Source organism: Netta rufina (assembly GCF_964035555.1).
Source record: "Netta rufina genome assembly, chromosome: 5".
Lineage (NCBI taxonomy): Eukaryota > Metazoa > Chordata > Aves > Anseriformes > Anatidae > Netta > Netta rufina.
The window spans coordinates 43,290,868-43,310,761 of NC_140128.1; the positions used below are offsets into that span (position 1 = coordinate 43,290,868).

The 19,894-nt window shown below is 42.1% G+C and overlaps 1 protein-coding gene across 1 annotated transcript in view; it reads left to right on the forward strand.

Annotated features, from left to right (window-relative positions):
* Positions 1-17,831, forward strand: part of BRSK2 (BR serine/threonine kinase 2) — a gene marked incomplete at both ends in the record, with an annotated part of 302,732 nt that extends 284,901 nt beyond the window's left edge. Inside the window, one exon of the mRNA XM_084288363.1 lies at positions 17,656-17,831. Within this exon, the coding sequence (XP_084144489.1) occupies positions 17,656-17,831 (176 nt within the window). The remainder of the gene's footprint in view (positions 1-17,655) is intronic.
* Between the last annotated feature and the right edge of the window lie 2,063 nt (positions 17,832-19,894).

The following is a 19,894-nucleotide window of genomic DNA, read 5'->3' on the forward strand; positions in this document are numbered from 1 at the left end:
TGATGAGAGAATGAGGCAGTGCTAGGAGGAAGTGTTCTATATATGCTTAGTTTGTTGTTACTCTCCTGCATGTCCACGTGTGGCTGCTTTTGGAGAAAGAGCTCTAGGTGATTTGATTTTGGCCTTTTTTTCTGAGCCAGAATAGCCGCCTGTGTGTTCTTGTTACTGGTATCACAAAATGCATTGTGCCTGGTGATGCCCTGAAAGGACAGTCTCTCTTGGATGAAGAATGAGTAACAAGGTCTGCGGGAACAGCTAGCCTTGTCTCTTCATCCACTGGTGCCCTTTGGTAGAATAAAGGGATCTCCTGAGGGGGAAAAAAAACACATATATTTTTGCCTTCGCTTCAGCCCAGTACCCTTTCCATTAAATTATAATCTGTTTTCCTCCAGTGCCATTGCACAAAAAAGTAATAGAAACAGCTGGTGAATGGGAACATGCAAAAGCCATCCGTGATCATACACGGGTTATCAATTTTTATTTTCTTAATATTTTCTTGCCTTTTTAAGCTTTGGTTTTAAGTGTGGGGTACTGCATATCCCCCTTTTTTTTTTTACCTTTTTTTTTCCTGTGTTTTAGTCAATCAGCAGTGCTGAAATAGCTGTTACAACTTCTTTGTAATAGGTTTTCTGATGTTTTATTATATTTCTTGGCTTCATGTGAGATTTTAACCCTCAGCTTCTCAGAAGTTCGGAGTCTCTCAGTGTTACTGCTGGAAATGCCTTTCATCAGCATAAGCAGCTGTTTAGGCACCATATGCAGCTCCAAAACAGGGCTGTGCAAATTCTTTCTGATTGCATGTGTCTTCTGTATATGCACCTGATCTCTCTTACTGTGCTGGCGTATGTCTCAAAAAGAAAAAAGTTGTTCACGTGACTCAAAAGGCTTTGCTGGAGTATTGATCTGTGCATTCTAGGTGTTCATCTTTATGGCTCTCAAGAGCTGTGGGTTGGCTAAATAGCTACAAAAAATACTAGTAAGAAATGGCTTCCAAGTGTGCAAAGGATTTTATCAAAAGACAAAAAAAGGGAGTAAGGAGCAAATGAAGTGCTTTTGCCAGGTCAGCTTCCATCTGCAGACGTGAAACGGGACTATGTAGCTGTCAGTTTGGAACTGGACTGCCATTCAGTTTTATCTGGGGCTTGTCCAGGTCCCAGCTTTATCTTGTTTCCTGCATTCCTGTGGGATCCTTTATGTTGTAACTACTCTTGTAGCGTCTGGGGCATCACTTTATCTTGCTGTCATGCTTCCCACCTATAAGAGGCACAGTGTAATGCCTGGTTGGATTGCTAGAACACTGCATTTTGATAAACAACTTCAGCATTATTATTGAACAGACCTCACTAAAGTTAACTGAGTAGTCCTGAAATAAAACGTGTAAAAAAGAGTCCAAGCACTCCAGTTTATAGAACAGTGCATTTCAAGTAGGCACCCAAACACTGGGGAATTCCAACCCAAAAGGTAACTGCTTTGGACCAGAGGAAGTGGTATCTCCCTTAGCATCATCTGCTTTAATGTAAGTGGTTATTGGGAACTATCAGCAATTGACAGGAGACGTTCAGTGCTTTTCTGGGATCTAGCCCTGCATTTGGAGATCTCCAGAGAGCAGTTGTTTGTGTGAGATTTCCTGGACTGGGACAAGTCACAGTCCCAGAGATACCAGATGCATCTCAAACCAGGCTGTTTGATTGTGAAATTTATGAGGAATAGAAACACAAGTTACTGAAAAAAAAAAAATAAATTCAGGAAAGAAAATTCAGCAGAACACTAGGATTTTTTAATGGATTCGGAACTCGTTTTGACCTTTTCATGTTCCAATCAGGAAGGGCCTATTTTAACCAAAGCATTTGTCATCTGTTAATGAACTGAACTGAGTGTCATTTATGAAAGAGTCTTGGTCAAATCTGAAGCGTGAGGGACTGCCATCAATTCTGAAACAAGGAATTGCCTTATCATCAGAAGGATTGAGCTCTGGCGCTGCCACTCTGCTTTAATTAAAAAATTAAACAGCATACATTAAAAATGTAGTTACATGACCCATCCGCACTTCTCAGGGAGCATTTAGCTTTTGGACCCTGGTGTTATTCACCTCACATAACACCTTGATCCTGCAGACACTGGGTTATGGATTATTATCTGTGAGCAGAAGCCTGCTGCCAAGAATCTACGGCTTTCTAATAAGAATGAAAATTCTCCTTTAAAATTTTAAAATACTTTATCATACAGAATATTTATTAAAGCAGATGTTACAAGTTGATGGAAATGAAGGAAGTATTAAAGTAATCATTATAAGAGAGAAGCTGAAGGCATATTAACTCTTTTAGTCTCTTCAAAGATGTGGTATCAGCTACTGTTTCTGGCATGCTCATTTTTGCTGTCCTTTAGGAATGGGGAAAAAAAATACGTGATCATGTGTTAGGAAGACATTAGAAATAAAAATAAGTTACTGGGCAAGTCTTGGGACTGGCCATGGCACTGTAGAGAATGCAAATTGTAGTTTTTGTTGTGCATAAATGTTCTAAGAAAGAAAACTGTGAAGTTTTATTAGTTTTCCTTTGATATTTTTCCACGGTCTTATATTTCAAAAGAGTCTGTGTGTTTTTTCCTATCCATCCAAAACTATTCTACAACCTACAAAATTAGTATTTTAGGAACAGATCCCAAGGTGTTACATTATCAAAAAGCCTACACTACAATCCTTTATTTTTCTGTTGCGGATCTGTCAGTTTGTATTCTGATCACAGGATTAATGTATGTAGAGCAGTTGCACAATTAGCTTTAAATGAAATACTTAAAAGAGCTATGCTGACCACAGATGACTGAAAAAAAGACAATATTCTGAGGTACTACCTTAAGAAGGCATCATTAATTTATGTTAAAAAATCACAAAGAAAGAGAAATACTCATTTCAGGAGACTCTTAGTAAACCAGCCATAATATTTACCTATTCTGGCATTATCCAAGTGCTACCATTTTTGTTTCTTGACTGCTAGTGACTGTGTGGTCAGTCTGGATGCACTTGAGAGAAGAATTCCAGGTGATGGAAGTGGGAGTCAGAAACAATCTTTCAGTCCTATTTGAGACTTTCCTTGCTCTTCTTCCCTGTTCTTTTGCACTCTTTCAAAGCAGAGGTTATGGCTGGGTGACTGCTCTGAGCTCTGCCACCACAGATCTGTAGTTATTGCAGCTGGGTGTAGTTGATTCACAAGGGGTTGGACAGGAGCAGCTACAAGGCATCAGGTAACAGGCTTCTCCAAGTTATGAAAGAAGAAAGAAACAACTCATGGTTGTGACTCCTTGACATTGCCTCAATCAGCACCTGTAGGCACTTCCTAAACCTGTTAGGCATCTCTGGGGAGAAGTATTTTTTGGGAGCTTAGTCTGCCTTCATACAGTCAGAATAGCCAAAGACAGGTGAACTCCTGGCCTCTGACACCTCTGATACCTTGTTCCAAATCCTGAATCCTCTTTTCTCCTTCACCTCCTTCCTTTTTCCCCTCTTTCTGTCAGTCTTGTGCCTTTCTGAGAGACCTCCCATGGGTTTAATCTGCCATTCAGCTCTGTCAGCCTGCCTTTGACCTTTGGGGTGGAGAGCATGTAACTTCTCCTCGGATGCTTTGACCAGCATCACTGGACTAAGCACTACTCCATGCTTTCCCAGGCGATCTGTGCAGCACAGGCCTGGCCGCATCAGAAAGCACAGCCATGCTCTTCTAGAATGGGTTTAGCATACCCAGGCATATCCAGCATCCCTTCCTCCTCTTTGAAAATTACTTTTCTGTGGAGAGGCATGCTGAGAAATGGTCCTGCCCTCTCTCCTGCAGACTTTCAGCAGACAGGGAGTAATTAGAGCATCCTGGCAGGCAGGGATTTGGGGCATATGTGCGCATGTTTCCAAGAGGCCTATTTCTTTAATACCTGGGTTCTTACTAGAGGCCAAGCAAGAGGAGACCTGAGACCGAACCAAGTGCTGTAAATGTTTCCCACTGGCTCCAGAGGGAACATGGGCTGAGGCGCCAGGTGCCGCAGCAGCCTGGCTGACAGCAGCAAATCTCGCTTGCCAGCAGCTTTCACAGGGAAGAGACCAGTGGGGCTAGTCCTCTCCACATTAAAACTCCCATGTAAAGCTCCTTCTGCTTATCACACCTGAATTAGTAAGCACTGGGAGGCTGTGGCAAGGGGAGCTATACACAAAGTGGATAGTAATATCACTGGGCCAGATTCTGCCACCCTTTCCAGGAGTAATTCTGTTGCCTGTGTATAGTGCCATTGAAAGCAAGAAGAGTAAGAGACTACACGTGAATGAGAAGGGCAGAATTATGTAAGGGATGTGAACACTGGGATCTAAAGATGTTTCTGAGCTGTGTAAGTAACCACCTTAGCCCATATCCAGTAGCACAGTGGTGCATTTTCTCCCTCTCACAAACTTTTGAGGTACATAGCTGGCTGGACATTTTCTGGGTGTTGCAGGATAACTTGCGAAGATATCCAGTGAGAGCAATGTATTTCAAGGCTTTTAGATCGCTAATTTAACAGCAGAACGATTCCCACATCTCTGAAATCCCCCTAGCTGTGATAAAGAGGTGGGTGCAAGCAGCAGGACCAGGCGAGCTCCACTCCCAGTTCCACGGCCAGGTTTTCACTGGCATAAAGCGGGTGGCAGAATTTGGCCTGGGTTGTGTGAAGTCCAAGATGCGTAAATGTTTCCTGCTTCAGGTAATAATGTGCTAAGTTACTACTTCATGCACAGAGGTATGGAAACCTTTTTTTATGTTTCTCCCTCCCTCCCTCCTCTTTCCGTTCTATGATCCAGACACCACTAACTGTATGGAGTTGATGACTGGCAGACTTTCCAAATGTGGTAAGAACTTCCTTCCCTACTGCCTTTTCTCCTTCCCCAGCCCCTGCTGAGCAACATAATAACGCACCGCCCTGTCCCTTCCACCTGTTCCCCTTCCCCATCCCTGCTCTCCCACGCTCTTTTCAAGACTGCACACCCCGTAACAGCCCACAATGTCTTTCACTTACCTGGTGAACACGAGCACATACCCCTTTTTCTGATCCTCCCCATCCATGCACAGATGCACAGGCTCCACCACAGCTTTCCCCTTCATAGCACAAGTGTGTGGTGTTGCACTTCAGATTTCCCCCCTCACTGTCACTCAGGCCAGTGATTTTCTTTCCTGTTTTGTTGTTGTTGTTGTTTACTTGCTGCCTTTGATTCTTGGTTCTTCAGTGAATGCTGCCCTGCTAGCTGCTGTCTCCCTTGTTCTCCTGCAATTTATTGAGACAGGATTGCTCTGTTATTTAATTCCCTTTTGCATCCACTCCCTTCTTCCCCATGTATCTTTGGGGTAAGACCCTCTTAAATCTTCCATAAGACACACCGCATATTATCTGCCAGACAGTTAGCTGGTATAAATTGGTATAGTTCCAGTCTGGTTTCGAGGAAGGGCATTGTGTTTCTAGCTGGAGGAATAGTGGACAACTGGAAGTTTAGAATTTTGTTAGGAATGAGAAGAAAAGGAGTTTACTGCAAAACTTGCATCTCAACTTGCTTGGGGTTCCCTGAATTTTGGCTAACTTGTCCCTTGCCTTCCCTCCCTTCTATGCACACAGGGACTGTATTCTTTCTTTCATTACCTGTGCCTCTCCTGACTCCTTCAAATACAATGGTGGAAATACCCAAATACTATAAGAGAGGGTTTTTTCTTTTTCCTTTTATCTTATACAGAAAGGTTCTGTACAAGAGAAATCTGTTCTCTTTAGATTTCCATTCTGGTAGCTAGGCTGAATTCAGACATTTCTGTGAAAGGGAACACAAGCTGTTGAGGAAGTGATCACTGAACTGGTACTGCTCTCCAGCTGGACTTGTGACTCCTGCGTCATCTCTTCGTATATTGAGGGAAGTTCTTCTGGAGTTGTTCTGCACTTTGTAACAATGAAGGAAAGCTGTCACAGTGGAGATAATATTAGGTTTATGTGCATGTGACTGAGAGCAGAATTTGTCCTGTTTCCTGATTTCAGATGATCTCTTTCCCTAAAAGTGCAGCTTTGGTCGTAGGATTTTTTCCTTTTCGCTGAGAAGGGCTCATATGATTTCTTATTTGAGTTTTCTGGTTTATACCATTTCTGATCTCTTCGTGAAGACTCGTTTAATTTGTAGACAGACCTGCAGCTTCTTCTTGAAGGCATCAGACAGCAAATTTCTGTTCTCCCTCAAGCCTTTATTTCTTGCCTTATCTGGCATTCACATCATACAAAAATACTGAAATGCTGATTCTGCTGATTGCTTTCAAGTTAATTGAGCTACATGGATAACCAGTCAGTACTCTGCACTCTCTAAACAGAGCATTACTCTTCACTCCCAGCTCAGGCAGGCCTTCCAGCTGTCACGGTGTCAGCATACGTCCAACAAGGGACAAAAAGGACAAAGTGAATGCCATCAAGGAGACTACTTTATGGCAGCTACAGCACAAACAGAGTACATACACAGATCCATAAAAGAGATAGGAAGAGGTGTTGGGGTTTAATGGAGCTGCGTCCTTTGAATCAAATTCCTGTTGTGCTCACAAAAAACAGAGGTTGTGGTGACGTTCATGGTGCTGAATTCCACTGTCCTACATGACCAAAGAGCTATGTTGTGTGCAGGGGAGCTCACCCAATATTCAATCAGGGAAGTAAAGAGGAATGATGCCAGGATTTAACCTAGTATTGGCAACTGTCCTCTGACTTTGAGGACAGGCAGCACTCTGTGGAGTTGGTGCAGCGTTCATCTAGTAGCAGCCAATAGTGTAAGAAAAACTACACTGAATTTTTTTGACCTCATCATCGTTCCACATTTTACGAATGAGCATAGGAAAGCATTTGTGCAAGAGTGTGGTGGTTTTACTGTGCTGGGCAACTAAACCCCACAACCGCTCTCTCACTCCCCCTCTTTTTAGATGAGGAGGGGGAGAAGTAAAGCAAAGAACAACTCACGGGTTGAGATAAGGATAATTTAATTAAAGGGAAATAATAATAATAATTAAATAAAGATTATTATGAACTAAACAATTTAAGTAAAGGGAAATGAAAAGGGAAAGGGGAAAAGGGAGGGGGAAAGGGAAAATAAAAAGGAGGGAGGAAAACAAACAAATAAAATAAATGAAGGCTATGTGGAAATGCAGAGGAAAGAAATTACTCTCTACTTCCCACAAATGAGCGATGATTGACCACGTCCTTGAAGCAGGGCCTCAATGCATGTAGCCGGTGTTTGGGAGGAGGACCGACGTTTTCCCAACGAGAGCCCACCCCTCCCCTCTTCTTCCTGTTTCCACCTTTTATTGCTGAGTGTGACACCACATGGTATGGAATATCCCTTTGGTTGGTTTAGGTCAGCTGCCCTTGTGATGTTTCTCTTCTCACTTTTTGGTTAGAGAGGCCCGATGCTGTGCCAGTGCTGCTCAGCAGTAGACACAACACTGGTGTGATAACACTGCTGTTCCAGCTACAAGTGCAGAGTACAGCACTGTATGGGCTGCTGCAGGGAAAGTTAACATTCCAGCCAGACCCAGTACAAAGAATTAACACTGGAGCAGGAAGAGCAAATGAGATGCATTATGCCTGGCTCAGCCATGTGAAAGCTGTGGTGGGGATGAGGAATATCTCTTCACCCACTATAAAGCACTGAACTTGTAATTAACAGCAAGGCAAATTTATTTAGTCCTTTAAATGTTATTTCATCTTCTGCTAGTCGTAGTCATCAATCTGAGAAATGATTCTGCATCTAGCCATTAGCATTGAAGAACAAGTTATTGTTGAACAGCAGAGGTATGTCAGAGCACCTGCCAATGTCCAAATGACGTAGCAGCTGCTGTATCGGTCCTACCTGCACACACTGCTGCCAACTCTTAGTATTTCACTAGGGAAGAAAAACTCAATCAAGTTGAAATGTACATTGGGATGGAATATTATATTTTAAGTTTCCACCCACGTCAGTGGGGGAAGGGGCATTTCTAGTGTCAGGAAGACTAAACTGATTTCCATGAAGTCTTTAGTATCTGTTTATAAGAATAACTTTGCCTTGTAAAAGCTCTTTACATTTAAAATGCAGCTGTAACCCGAAAATTGTCTGTAGAAGTGACACCTTCCAGCTTAGCTGATCTTTCCCTTGTGCATATTCAGAGCCAAATCAGTTTAGTGACAAATAAGCTTTACTATTTTATGTGCTGCCATTAAACCTTATAAACTTAACACAGCTGTAAAAGACAGAGCTGGATTCTGTTTCTTTTGAGGGAGGATTGAGAGAACTGTTTACTATCATCTAATCTGGTATTTACATCTATCTCATTGAAGAATAGATTGTATAATTAACAATGCAGTTCTAATAGATTCTCCTGAATCTTTACATAAAAAAATAAAAATAATAAAATGAAAAATAACACTCAAACTGGAAAGCCATCAATCTTCAGCCACAAAGCAATTCTCATTATAGTTTGAGCACATTGGATCTGGAGCCATTGATATATACCACACGGAAGCCCAATGCCATTTCAGTAGTCTTTCTTCAAAAGAGTCTGTCTTCACAAACTTGAATGACTTTAAGGCCTTTAATTCAAGAACTGAGAGTTTGTTTGGGTGGTTGAATCAGTAGTAAAGCTGTTGTACAGTCTTTGATAGCTCCCTTTCCCAGCTATCCATAGTTTTTTTGTAGTCTGTAGTAAGCATGTTTCACCATGGTGCTGGCTGCTGGCAGAAAGCTCAGAAGAGCTTGCCTCATTCTTCATGTTATCTTCTGAAAAACCCTTAGCAGGGAGCCTGTAAACTTTCTAGTTTCCCTGCTGTGGCTGTCTGGGGCTGAGTTTTGTTTCCAAGTAAGGCAATCTTTGTTTGTGGCTTTACATCCCTCATGACTGTGAGGGAAGTTTTCAGTTACATCAGTGGCACTTCCAAGAACATGGGTGATGATCAGAGGTTATTATGTGTAAGTAATGCAGCTCCAGTCAAATCATGTGATTGTGTTTGGCACTGCACAAACATGCTTTCTTGCAAAGTCTTAGACCATAACCCTGTGAGAAAAGACTAGTCAGAAAGTGTCGTGCTTAAACATCTTCTGTTGCTGTTCACAGTTTGAAACTGTCTTCAGTTAAACAAAAAGCCTTTCAGATCTTGTGTATACTAATGGCTATCACCAAAATGAGCTGATCAAAGCAGAACCCCAGCAAATTCACTTGCCTTTTATATCTTTTCAGTGTATCTCACTCAAATTTGTTGGTTCCAGTGTTTAGGAGATTGACATAGCTTCCTATTCTGAGCCAATCCAATGTTGTCTCCTGTGGCCAATCATCCTTTGTGCACACTTGCACTAAAGGCTTCTCTCTTCTTACCTTCTTGCAAACACAGTTTGATTCATACAGATGCAATCCCAGGTCAATATTACCCCAAGCTACTTGAGAAATTAGGAAAGGTTTCGTAGTTACTGGTTACACCACCTCTGGGTTGCAGTTACAGCATTTAACTTAGTGAGTGCTAATTTAGAGACTTGTGGTGTTACTAACAGCAGCAAATATCTGGATTTGGTGCTCTCAGAAGTGATCCATACTAGCATCACAGTAACCCTGCTTCTTTCAGAGTAGCCTTTTGATCTTTGATGGAAGAGGAGATCGGTGATTTGCATTCATAAAGTCATAATGAATGGTAGAAACACTGATGCTGAGACCTGCAGAAAAAAAAAAAAAAAAAGAAAGAAAAAAAAAAACATGCTGTCCTCCCAGCTCAAAGGCTATCCCCACCTTTGCTACACTGCGAGGTTGTCAGAACAATATTCTCTTTATTAGCATTTGTGAAAAAAGTGCTTACTACTGGTCTTTCTGAGCATGGCCGATTCTTGATGGATATGGGAATGAAATTGGCATCCAAATGAGAGATGAAATTAATAAACCCACCTTCATTTCACCTGAATATGTGAAAGATCACATATTCAATCATAATGTGTGGATCATGATAAGTAAGATAATTCAGTTTCCAAAGAGTTCAAGCCAAGTTTCTCAGTTATTTGCTATCCAAATGGGTGCCTGATTCCCTCCACGCTGTAGCTGTATCTCCTCATTCTTGTGATGTGTTTGGGACACACTTCTTTTCCGACTCATAACTCATATTTTGCTCTGTAGAAGAAGGTAGCAATAAAGATGGCAACTTGGCACTAAAGATGTATCCAGATATATTAAGCTATTTGTTATACATTAGTTTCTGTCTTGACACTGTGGCCAGATTTTTGCTGTCCAATACAAGATCTTTTCCTCTTTCTTTGTAATAATGCCTACTGCAGAAAGCACACCTCTCTGAATTAAGATAACAGTACTTATGGCAGGTAGTGCTTCAGAATACTCCATGTGAATATTTCCTTGCTGTACTAAGCTGAATTAGCAATGGCCTCCCCTGAAAGTTAAATCGTATTTTGAAGGGGTTGATTCAGAGGAAATGAGGAATTAACATTTTACCAGCATACACAGTTCATTTTTCTCCTTAGGAGCAGGTCAGAGAACTTAATGCCCCTAAGATCACACATAAACATCCCTCTGGAAGGAAAGGAAAAAAGTTGTATTATTAAGTGCCAATATATTTCTGACATTTTATGGACAAAAAATTAAATGAAACGCCAGAAGTCTTCAGAGAATGGGTAGCAGCAATACTATCATCTACTGTGGCTTTGTGAGTATAGGTTGTCATCTTACTCTCTCATCACACACTTGTGCAGACAGATCTTTGTAAAAGGACAGACATGCAAAGAATTCTTGGGCTGACTCCTTCACCAACCAATTTGCCAGAACAGTGTGATTCCACAAGAACATTTGGCATCTCTTCGTCACAGCACTGTCGTTGCCTGCTCTTTCAGTGCCACCAGCTGTCCAAATGAGCTCGATTCCCTCTTCTCCATCATCATGTCTCCTATTTTAAAAGTTGCGTGGTGGTGCTGGAGTGGCCAGAGCTATTCATCAGTAATGGACATGTTTGTTTTCCAATTAATTACTCATGTCTTAGCTCTGCAGAAGATAGCAGGAAGGGAATACACCTCATTTATTTGGGTCTTTGCTGGCTGTGTTCACCATCCTCTAATTCAATCACCCAAGAGGTACCCATCTAAGTTACATTGCCTGTGACAGGAGAAGCTGAATTTTCTCTGTGAGAGAGAGAGAGAAAAAACATGTGTGAGACAGAGGCAGAATGGCTAATCACAAATACTGGGCCTTACTCCTGCACGGGAGAAGGGATGTTTTAGGGGAGTAGGAACAAGGATGGGTTATAGGGCATTTGAATGTCAGATTGGTTGTTCAGATCTGCCCAGATGTGTAGCCACTGAAAGTTCCCACCTGCTGGTAGCATGGACAGCTGTGCTAACAGTGCGTAATGAGTGGAGCAGTTTCTACCAGCAGTCTGTTTCTGCAAGCACTGTTATCAGCTGGCATTTTTACAGAGTCCAAGGACTCTGGAAAATAAGCTCTGTTCTTTCCTTTGGAAGTAGTCTTGCCCAGTTACAGTTCAGGTGTCCTGCTAAGAAACTCAAGTTATCCTGTGGGCTGTCAGTCTGCCTCCATTTTCTAATCCTAAACCAAAATAAAATCAAAACAGCTGTCCAGTTATATAACTTACCGTGGAAAAAATAAATGGGAGAACTTGTTTTGGTCAATCTGTTGTGTGACAGTTTAAAAATCTAACAAATATGAAACCACACACTTGTCTCCTGAAAAGCTTTTCTGACTTCCTATATTTTTAGAGAAGTACCAGTCTTGGGATTTCAGCAGTTCCTTCAGCTCACTTCAAGTAGGGTAGGAAGGATTCATAGATTAGGAAGTTCTGTGTGATGGCCTCCAGCAAGACATGGCAACTGCCTTTCAGTTACCCTTCTCCAGTCTAGAGGGAGACCTCATATATCCAATTTAGCTTAAACAAGTTGAGCAAAAGTTTTTTTTATAATCTTCTTTGATAGTGAGTGAGCTCCATGAGGCCTCTTTCTGATTTGCATTTGTACAATGCCAAGGCCAGGGACTCCTTATTCTGAAGAAAGACCCCTACATGAGATTGTAATTAAATGAAGAGGAGTAGGCAGGCCACTTTTACCTTTCCAATATCCCTTTCATTGCAGATATTTCTGGAGTGGGTTCTGTATTTTAAATCTTCTGATATTGAAGGCAGAGTGACTCTGCCAACAGAAAACAGACAGAAAGTGTCTAGTCTTAAAAAAGGGGGCTAGAATTCTGTCAAACTAGCAAATGGGTTTGAAAGGGACTGGGTTATCACTCATCAACAGAATGTTTCAGTGCATTGTGTGGAAGGAGTTGGATTTTTGCTACATTATTCACTGAAACCATGGCTGCTATTGAAATAAATAGCAAGCTAGGGATGAAAATAAATAAATAAATAACAACAAGGGCAGAAGGCAGGCCCAAAGGATGTGAAAGCAACATAAGAAGGAATATAGGAAGTCAGGTTGACAAAGTGTCTCTCTGTTTCCAGTTGAGACCTATGTTTTCCCATTCATTTTCTCTCAAAGCCTAAGCTAAAAATGCAGAAACTCAAAATTTGTCAGGCTATACAGAAAGGAAAGGCACAGAATAATAATCTCACAGATGGCATATTTGCTTTGTGCAACTTTGTGGTCAGCACCACAAGGATTAATGCATTAAAAGTTGTTATGGATGTGAGAGAGATGGTTTCACAGGACAAGAAAGTGCCTCGGGGTTTGCTTCCAATAAGGCAATGGGAATGTTGCCATTTGCTTGAATGAAAACAGGACCAAGTCCTTACCTGACTGTCTTAAAATGTTACAAAACAGCAGGCTACAGTCAGGGACTGAAGCCTCCGAGGTTGTCCTGAAGCTGCTTGTTCACCACCTCCTGTTAGTTTCCTCTGGAGGACTCGGAAGGTTTTTTCAAGGTCAGAGCAGATGCATCCTCTCCTGGTGCCACTCCTGGTGCTTGGAGTGAGTCACCTCCTCCTCTCTTTCCTCTTAACCTGGCCGTGCCACTTCAACTTCATGTGACACCAATGGGGCTAAGTCAATGTCACCAGACTTCTTAGGAACAGCAAATGAGATACAGAATACTCTGAGGGCTGATACAAGCCATCTGCCCAGCTTCTTTGTACCTCTGTGTCTGTTCCCAGCCCTACTTCTTCCTTTTAGTGCTTGTTGTATTCAAATACATTCACAATTTTGACTCCTTTTGAGATATTTGGCCATGACAGAGCTGCACACAGGTGCCACAAACCAGTACCTTCTCCATAAATCTGTTTCTTTAGTGTCCCTTCAATACATGACCCTTTCATAAGCTTCAGTGCTTGTTTTCAAACTCATTCCCCTTCCCCATCTTGCAGCATCCAGCTCCTTGGACTAACTCAAAAATGCACATATCCATCTCCTCCTAACAGATGTAAACCTAATGCTCCAAACCTCCCCTCCTGCCTCTGATCCTTCTTGCAGTTTCTCACCCTTGCTGCCCTTCACGCTGTCTTTGCTCTGTGTTGATGAACATTTGCTCTCAAGGGGAAAGAAGACCTTAGTTACGGATGCATGAAATGCCAGGGAAGTTTTGAAGAATCAGTGAGCCAAACCTTCATCCCTGTCCAGAGGAAATGGGATGTCATCTCACTTTCTGAAATAAGAGAGGCAGCCTCTTTGAGGCCCCCAGATGGACTCGCAGGTGTAGGAGCCTGTCACATATTTTGCACTGAATGCTAGGAGTGGAGGATTGCTGAGAAAGCTATTCTAATCCATCATCGCCTGCACTTTCAGGTCTTGTTTTACTGGCCGTATAAGCCCAAAGGGAACTGAGAACTAAGAGGAGCAACACCACTCACCATTTTCATGCTTCCAGCATAGCTGCCCCGTGTTTACATATCCCCAGAGAGAAATGTGAGGACTCTTTGTCTATTCAAAGACCAGTATCTAGACCAGCCCAAGAGTGGGCTAACAAGCTGACCCGGAGATAACATCAATGCTGTGATTGTCTATAGTGCTTGGCGTAGGATCAGTTCTTTCTTGACTGCAAGATAGGGAAGTATTATTACCAAGTATTTAGTTACGAGGCCAGATACTACAAAAGGCAAAGAAAGGAAAGGGTTAGTGAAATGGCCTATTTTGTTTTTCAGTAGCTCTCTTTAAATATCCCTAAGGATTTCTTACCTCCCATTAAAATTTTACCTGAAAATGCTGATTGTGAGGAATCCAGTAGAGATACAGGCAAAGAAAAGCAGACTGTTAAATACTCTTGCTGCAGTAAATCTCCAAGCACTTGAAAGCCAGTAGGGCATGGGGAGGAGAAAGGGTGGATGAAACAGGGGCTGCATATTTTAATAGGATGATTAAAAATCCTGTATTGGAACTCATCAAGTACAAGATATTTACATACAATTTTTAAAATGTTTTATTGCTCCATTCTTGCAAGTTGTACTTTTGTCTGCTGTTCCTGTCTACGTGAAAAGTAAAATTTCCCCAATTCCTGCAGAGCACTGCTTACTCTGCCCTCTTCTTTCCCTCTAAGCTTGTTGAATAAACTGCTCAGCTGAATAATTGGAGATACTCCCCTCCCCTTTTCTCCCAACCTAGCAGTCTTTCCCTCTCCAGCATTTTTTTCAGTGCTCTTTTTCATTCTCTCTGCTGACTCCATTTGCTTATGAAGATGAGAGGTCCAAAGCCACATAAGAGCCAGATCTGCCCACATTCCTGCATTCAAGGCTGAGTGTTTGCTTTTTTTTTTTTTTTTCTCTGAAAAAGAGTATTCACTTAAAAGAATTAGAAATGAGTCTGAGTAGATAGAAGAGTCTGAGCAGAGCATGCACCCGCAAACCTAATACAGTTTTAGAGAGGCTCAGTGAAAAACTGGAATTAGACGTCATAGATCTGGAAGAGATATCTCCTTTCCAAAGCATTTCCATGCACGTGGAAGGAGGCAGGTGGAGCTCACAGAGTTCTGACCCAGAAATGGCTGAGAGTTTGATAGCTTTTCCTATCTTAGCCAGAAATTGAGATACATGTGTTGCCTGGCTGTTTGTTCAGGCCCATCTCTAAGACTTCAGTCTGTTAGCTGAATGATGCCCTTCCAGAAACTAACAGCCATTTGCTTGGGGCGTGGATATAATTGAATGCACAGATAGAACCAGGGCCAGCAGTAAGTTAAACACGAAACTGCAAGTACAGGAAGCCAAGGAATGAATTAGATAAGAAAGACTGAGATCCTTCACTCTATATGCCAGCCATTTGGTTTCTCTCAGTGTCTGTTACCATGCAGAAGAAAGCAACAACTACCTGGCCAGCATGGGGCAGAAGAAAAAGTAACACATTCTGTTTTGCAGGACACAAATCCTACAAATTGCACTTTCTTTGCAGAAGAACAGTTGATGTTCATCTAGTATCTTCCATTAGAGAGTAAGACAGCACTCAACAAGCTCTTCAGAAAAGTTACCACACAGAGACAGTATTTGCCTGCTATAGCAACTGATTTGCCTGTGTGTGTAATAAAAGTGAAAGGAAATAGAATATTACTAGGCCACCAGTGCCCACTAACTGTGAATAAGGGGTGCTCTCTGCTACGCAGAAACCCCTTTGCTCTGGACTGGATGTTGCCATCTCGGGGAAGGAAGGTCCCATCCCTCACAGCATTCTGCATCACTGCAAGGCAGAAACCAGGAGCCTGTTTCCTTCTGGGAGCCAGAGAACGAAATTACTTAGGTGGGATGTAAATGAGATGATTTGAATTTGTTAGAACAATGGAGCCAACAGTGCCAATATTGAGAAAAGCACAATGGGGTTTTAATGATCACAAACAGTCATCACCTGTATGGTGTAGGTTAGATAAGAACCAGCTCTTTCAACATCCATGTACAGAGGATTTATTGTGACCCCTCAGATGTCTGGTCAGGATTAATCCCCCAATCCAGGAAAATTACAAGGGACTAGAAGAGCCCCACAAGGGCTACCTTTATGATAGTTGCTAGTCCATTTCCCTCAGTAGCTTCACAGAACCTTTCCTCGGGTATGACCTTCCACACATCCTCTCACACAGGACTAGACAAACACCACACACCGCTGCTGCCTGGAGGTCCAAAAATACGGTGGCACAGAGGTGTAGCCACTACTACAGTGGGTGCTCCGGCATGAGAAAAGAGCCTGCTGCACAGCCTCAGCCCAAGCTGTTGTGTTTTGAAACCTCCGTGGACTGTTACTGGGTTGCTACCACTCATGCTGAGACACAGCTGGGTCTTTCACTGCATTGGATGTACGGCAGACAGGAATTAAATGAAGACTGTCAACTGTCTGGCTCTCACCAGTCAAGGTGTTGCATGCAATTGCCCTGGAGCTGCATAATTAAACCCAGCACATAGCTGTTAGTCAAGCACATGAAGGCTCCTTACATACCACTTGTGCCTTGTGAATTGAGAGGTCTCAGATACCTGCATCCAAAGGGATTTAGAAGAAGATTCACTGCATTCAATCCAGGGTCTGTCTGTTCCTTTTGGCCCCTGGAGGTGGGTCTGTGATGTGTCATGCTCCACAGTGGCAAGTGGCACTGGTAAAGTGAATCTTGGATTTGACCAAAAGGTGAAATGGCAGGCAAAGAGACTTTTCCAAATGGCATGAAAGATTGTATTCTGATGTGCACAGTGCCCGACCCATGTTAACAATGTGGCTGGCTTAATGAGATACTTCTCCACCAGCATGAAACCCTGCACCCTTCTGTGGCTCCTAGCTCCACTGAAAGCCATGTCAGTGTTGTGGAGGCTGTGTTGTAGCAAGAACATAAATTCAGGACAGTGAGGAAGTAGTTCTTGACCCTAGTAGGTCCCAGAAATATTTACAGCCAGAGAAGTTTGCTTCTACATAGTATTCAGTATCTTCATTTCAAGGTGCCTGTTGTAAGAAAGTTGTGAATTTGCTTAGAGGCTTGCAAGCACAAGCCATAAATCACACATACAGATGGAAGTAGTCATGTCAGCCATCTCTCATTTTTCACATATTTTCTCCCTTAGAGCGCTCAGGCACTTCAGGCTTAGTGTCTGAAAGGTGAGCAAGCAGATACTCAGAACGAAACAGAAAGCAAGCAAGACAAGCTTAATGCCCAGTGCAGCCAGAGAACTTAGCAGAGCTGCAAAGCAAGGCATCAATTGGTGACCACATCAAAAAAATGGAACAGCAGCACTAAGAGGGGATTTGCCTGTACTCAGCATTACATTCACTGACGTCTCATTGCGGAGTGGCCAAATGACTCCAAGTAGACTGAACCAGTTCAACATGGTACTGTGTCCTCCTGCTAGGTGAGACAGCTGTACCCACCCTCTCAGGAAAACCAGGACCTACCACCTAGGTGCTTTGTGCTCCCAGCCTCTTTACTTCTGTAGGTGTCCCATCCTAAACACTCTTCCTCTTCCTGCTCATTGTCTTCATCCCCCACACACCCCCACGCACGTGGCTCTGGATCTCCTCATCATGTTCTTCTCGTTAAAAGCCCCATTGTTCATTTGTTTGTTTGTTCTCTCTCTTTCTCTCCTCTTTTTCTCTCTTTCCCTCTCGTTTTTTTTTTCTTTCTTCCTTTCTTTCTTTCTTTTTTTGTCTCCTCTGTTTTGTGTACCCAGGCAGCCCATTGAGTAACTTCTTTGACGTAATTAAACAACTTTTTTCAGACGAGAAGAACGGGCAGGTGAGCCATCCCCCCGGCACGCCAACCAAGCATAGCGCAAACAGCAAGCGGAGCGATTCCGGTTCTAATGACTATGGGTCTAGAGGAGACAATAAGTACCCTGCTGGCAAAGACAAGGCAAAGATGGTCTCATCAGTCGGCCTACAAGACCAACCTTAAATAAACACATAAAAATTAAATAACTTAGAAAAAAATCAAAAACAAACAAAAAAGCAAGAAAGAATGAAAGAATATTCCTTAGCAAGCTAGCCTCTAAACTAGAAGGATGTATATACCTTGCCACAACAGTACAAAACTGTCTATAGACAAATTTTGTATGAAGGAATGACTGTATATATATACATATATATATTTATATATGATATATAATATATATCTCAGAAACAAACACAAAAACAAACGAACGAAAGAATGAAAAGAAAAGAAAGAAAAGAAAAGGTAGCACAGATGACAAACCCAGTTCGACAGATCTTGGGTTGTGTTTTTTTTTATTGTTTTTTTTTTTTTCTCCCTTTTTTTGAATGTTTTTCTTTTTTCTCCTTCCTGATTTTTTTTTTATTTTTATTTTTTGTTTTCTTTTGGTTTGTTTCTTGTTCTGTTCATGCTCTCTCTGTGTTTCTGACGACACCACTTGTTTCCGCTCTGCTACCAGGAATTATCCCGAAAAGTTAACATGTCAGCCACGGCTTCACCTTCTGTGCTCTGCGGACACTTGTTGACGGAAGGCAACCGATGTAGACTGTCCAAGGACCAGTCCTGTTTGAGGTTCCCAGCCTCCCCTCTCCCTTCGGGAAGTGGGTTTCTCCCCCACTTCTCCCCAAACACCTCCCCAATGCACGCCTTTTTTTTTTTTTTCTCTCTTTTTTCTTTTTTGGTGCTCCACAAGAGAGATTTGCTCAGTTATGGGATTGCACAGTCTGGGCTGAAAGGAGGTTGCAAATTGTTGGAGTGAAACCTTTTCCCTTGGCAACTTCTGTCCGCGCAGGTGAACACAGCCTGGAGGGGAGGGTGCGGGGAAGGAGAAGGGGTAGCGGGAGCACAGTGTTTTGTGAATCCAGAGCGCGTTCTCATCAGAAACCAGCCAGGAGCAACTCAAAACTAAGCGTTGAACCAAGACAAAATTGGGGAGCTTCATCACAGGATTTTCTTAACCTTCTTTTTCTCCCCACCACCTTTTCCTTTTCTTTTGTCCTCTTTTTTATATATACATGTATATATGTGTGTATATTTTCATATGAATATACATACATACAGACATATATATATAGACACAGAATTTTTATTATTTTTTTATACTGTATAATTTTGCTTTTTGACCTGCTGGAAGGGGAAAGGAGTAAACTTAGGAGGGAGAGGGGGTTAAATGAATAAACACATACAAACAAAACATTAAAACTTAGGGAAAAGGCAACTTCTGGTAGCAAAGAAGAGGGACACAACTCTGCCAAGGACTGTCTCTCCCACCACCAGGCACAGTTGCCGCTGCTGCTACTGCTGTTCCTCCTTCGACACCTTCCTCCCCATCTGTCAGCTCCCTGCCACTGTGCCACCGTGCTGGGACCTTCTTCCACCAGCTGGATCCTCCACCACACCCTGCATTTAGAGGCAATTGTTGTGTTGCTAGTGCTGCATTGATATCAGTATTATTATTTCTTTAAGTTACTGATTTCATTTGTTGGCTTGGGTGATTTTTTTCTAAAAAAAAAAAAAAAAGAAAAAAAAAAGAAAAGAAAAAAAAGAAGACGAAGAGGAGGAAGAAAAGAGACTTATCTTGGGTTTTATTTCCTGTGTGTGTGTGTGTGCAAATCACTGGCACTTAGTTCATCTGAGCAAGACAAGGTGGAGTCAGGGCAATGGGAGACTTAATCACGAAGCTACTGTAAACTTTAAAAATTACTGCAAGATATTTTTATAAAGTTTTGTTTTGTTTTGTTTTGTTTTTTGTTTGTTTGTTTGCTTTTGTTTTTGTTTTTGTTTTTGTTTTTGTTTGAAGGGGAGGAGGGTGGGATTGGGTGGATGGGGACCTTTTTTTGTGTTTCAGTTACTAGGTCTTGGTTATTTATATATACATATATATATATTTAAAAAAATAAGCTGTTAGATATATCTTCTGTTTAATAACTGTGTAGAGGCAACATTGATTCTTATTTATTTTGTGGAGGAGGGGGAAAAAAGGCACAGAAACCCCGTAAGTGTTCATCTTGTGACTTTGAGAAAGAAGA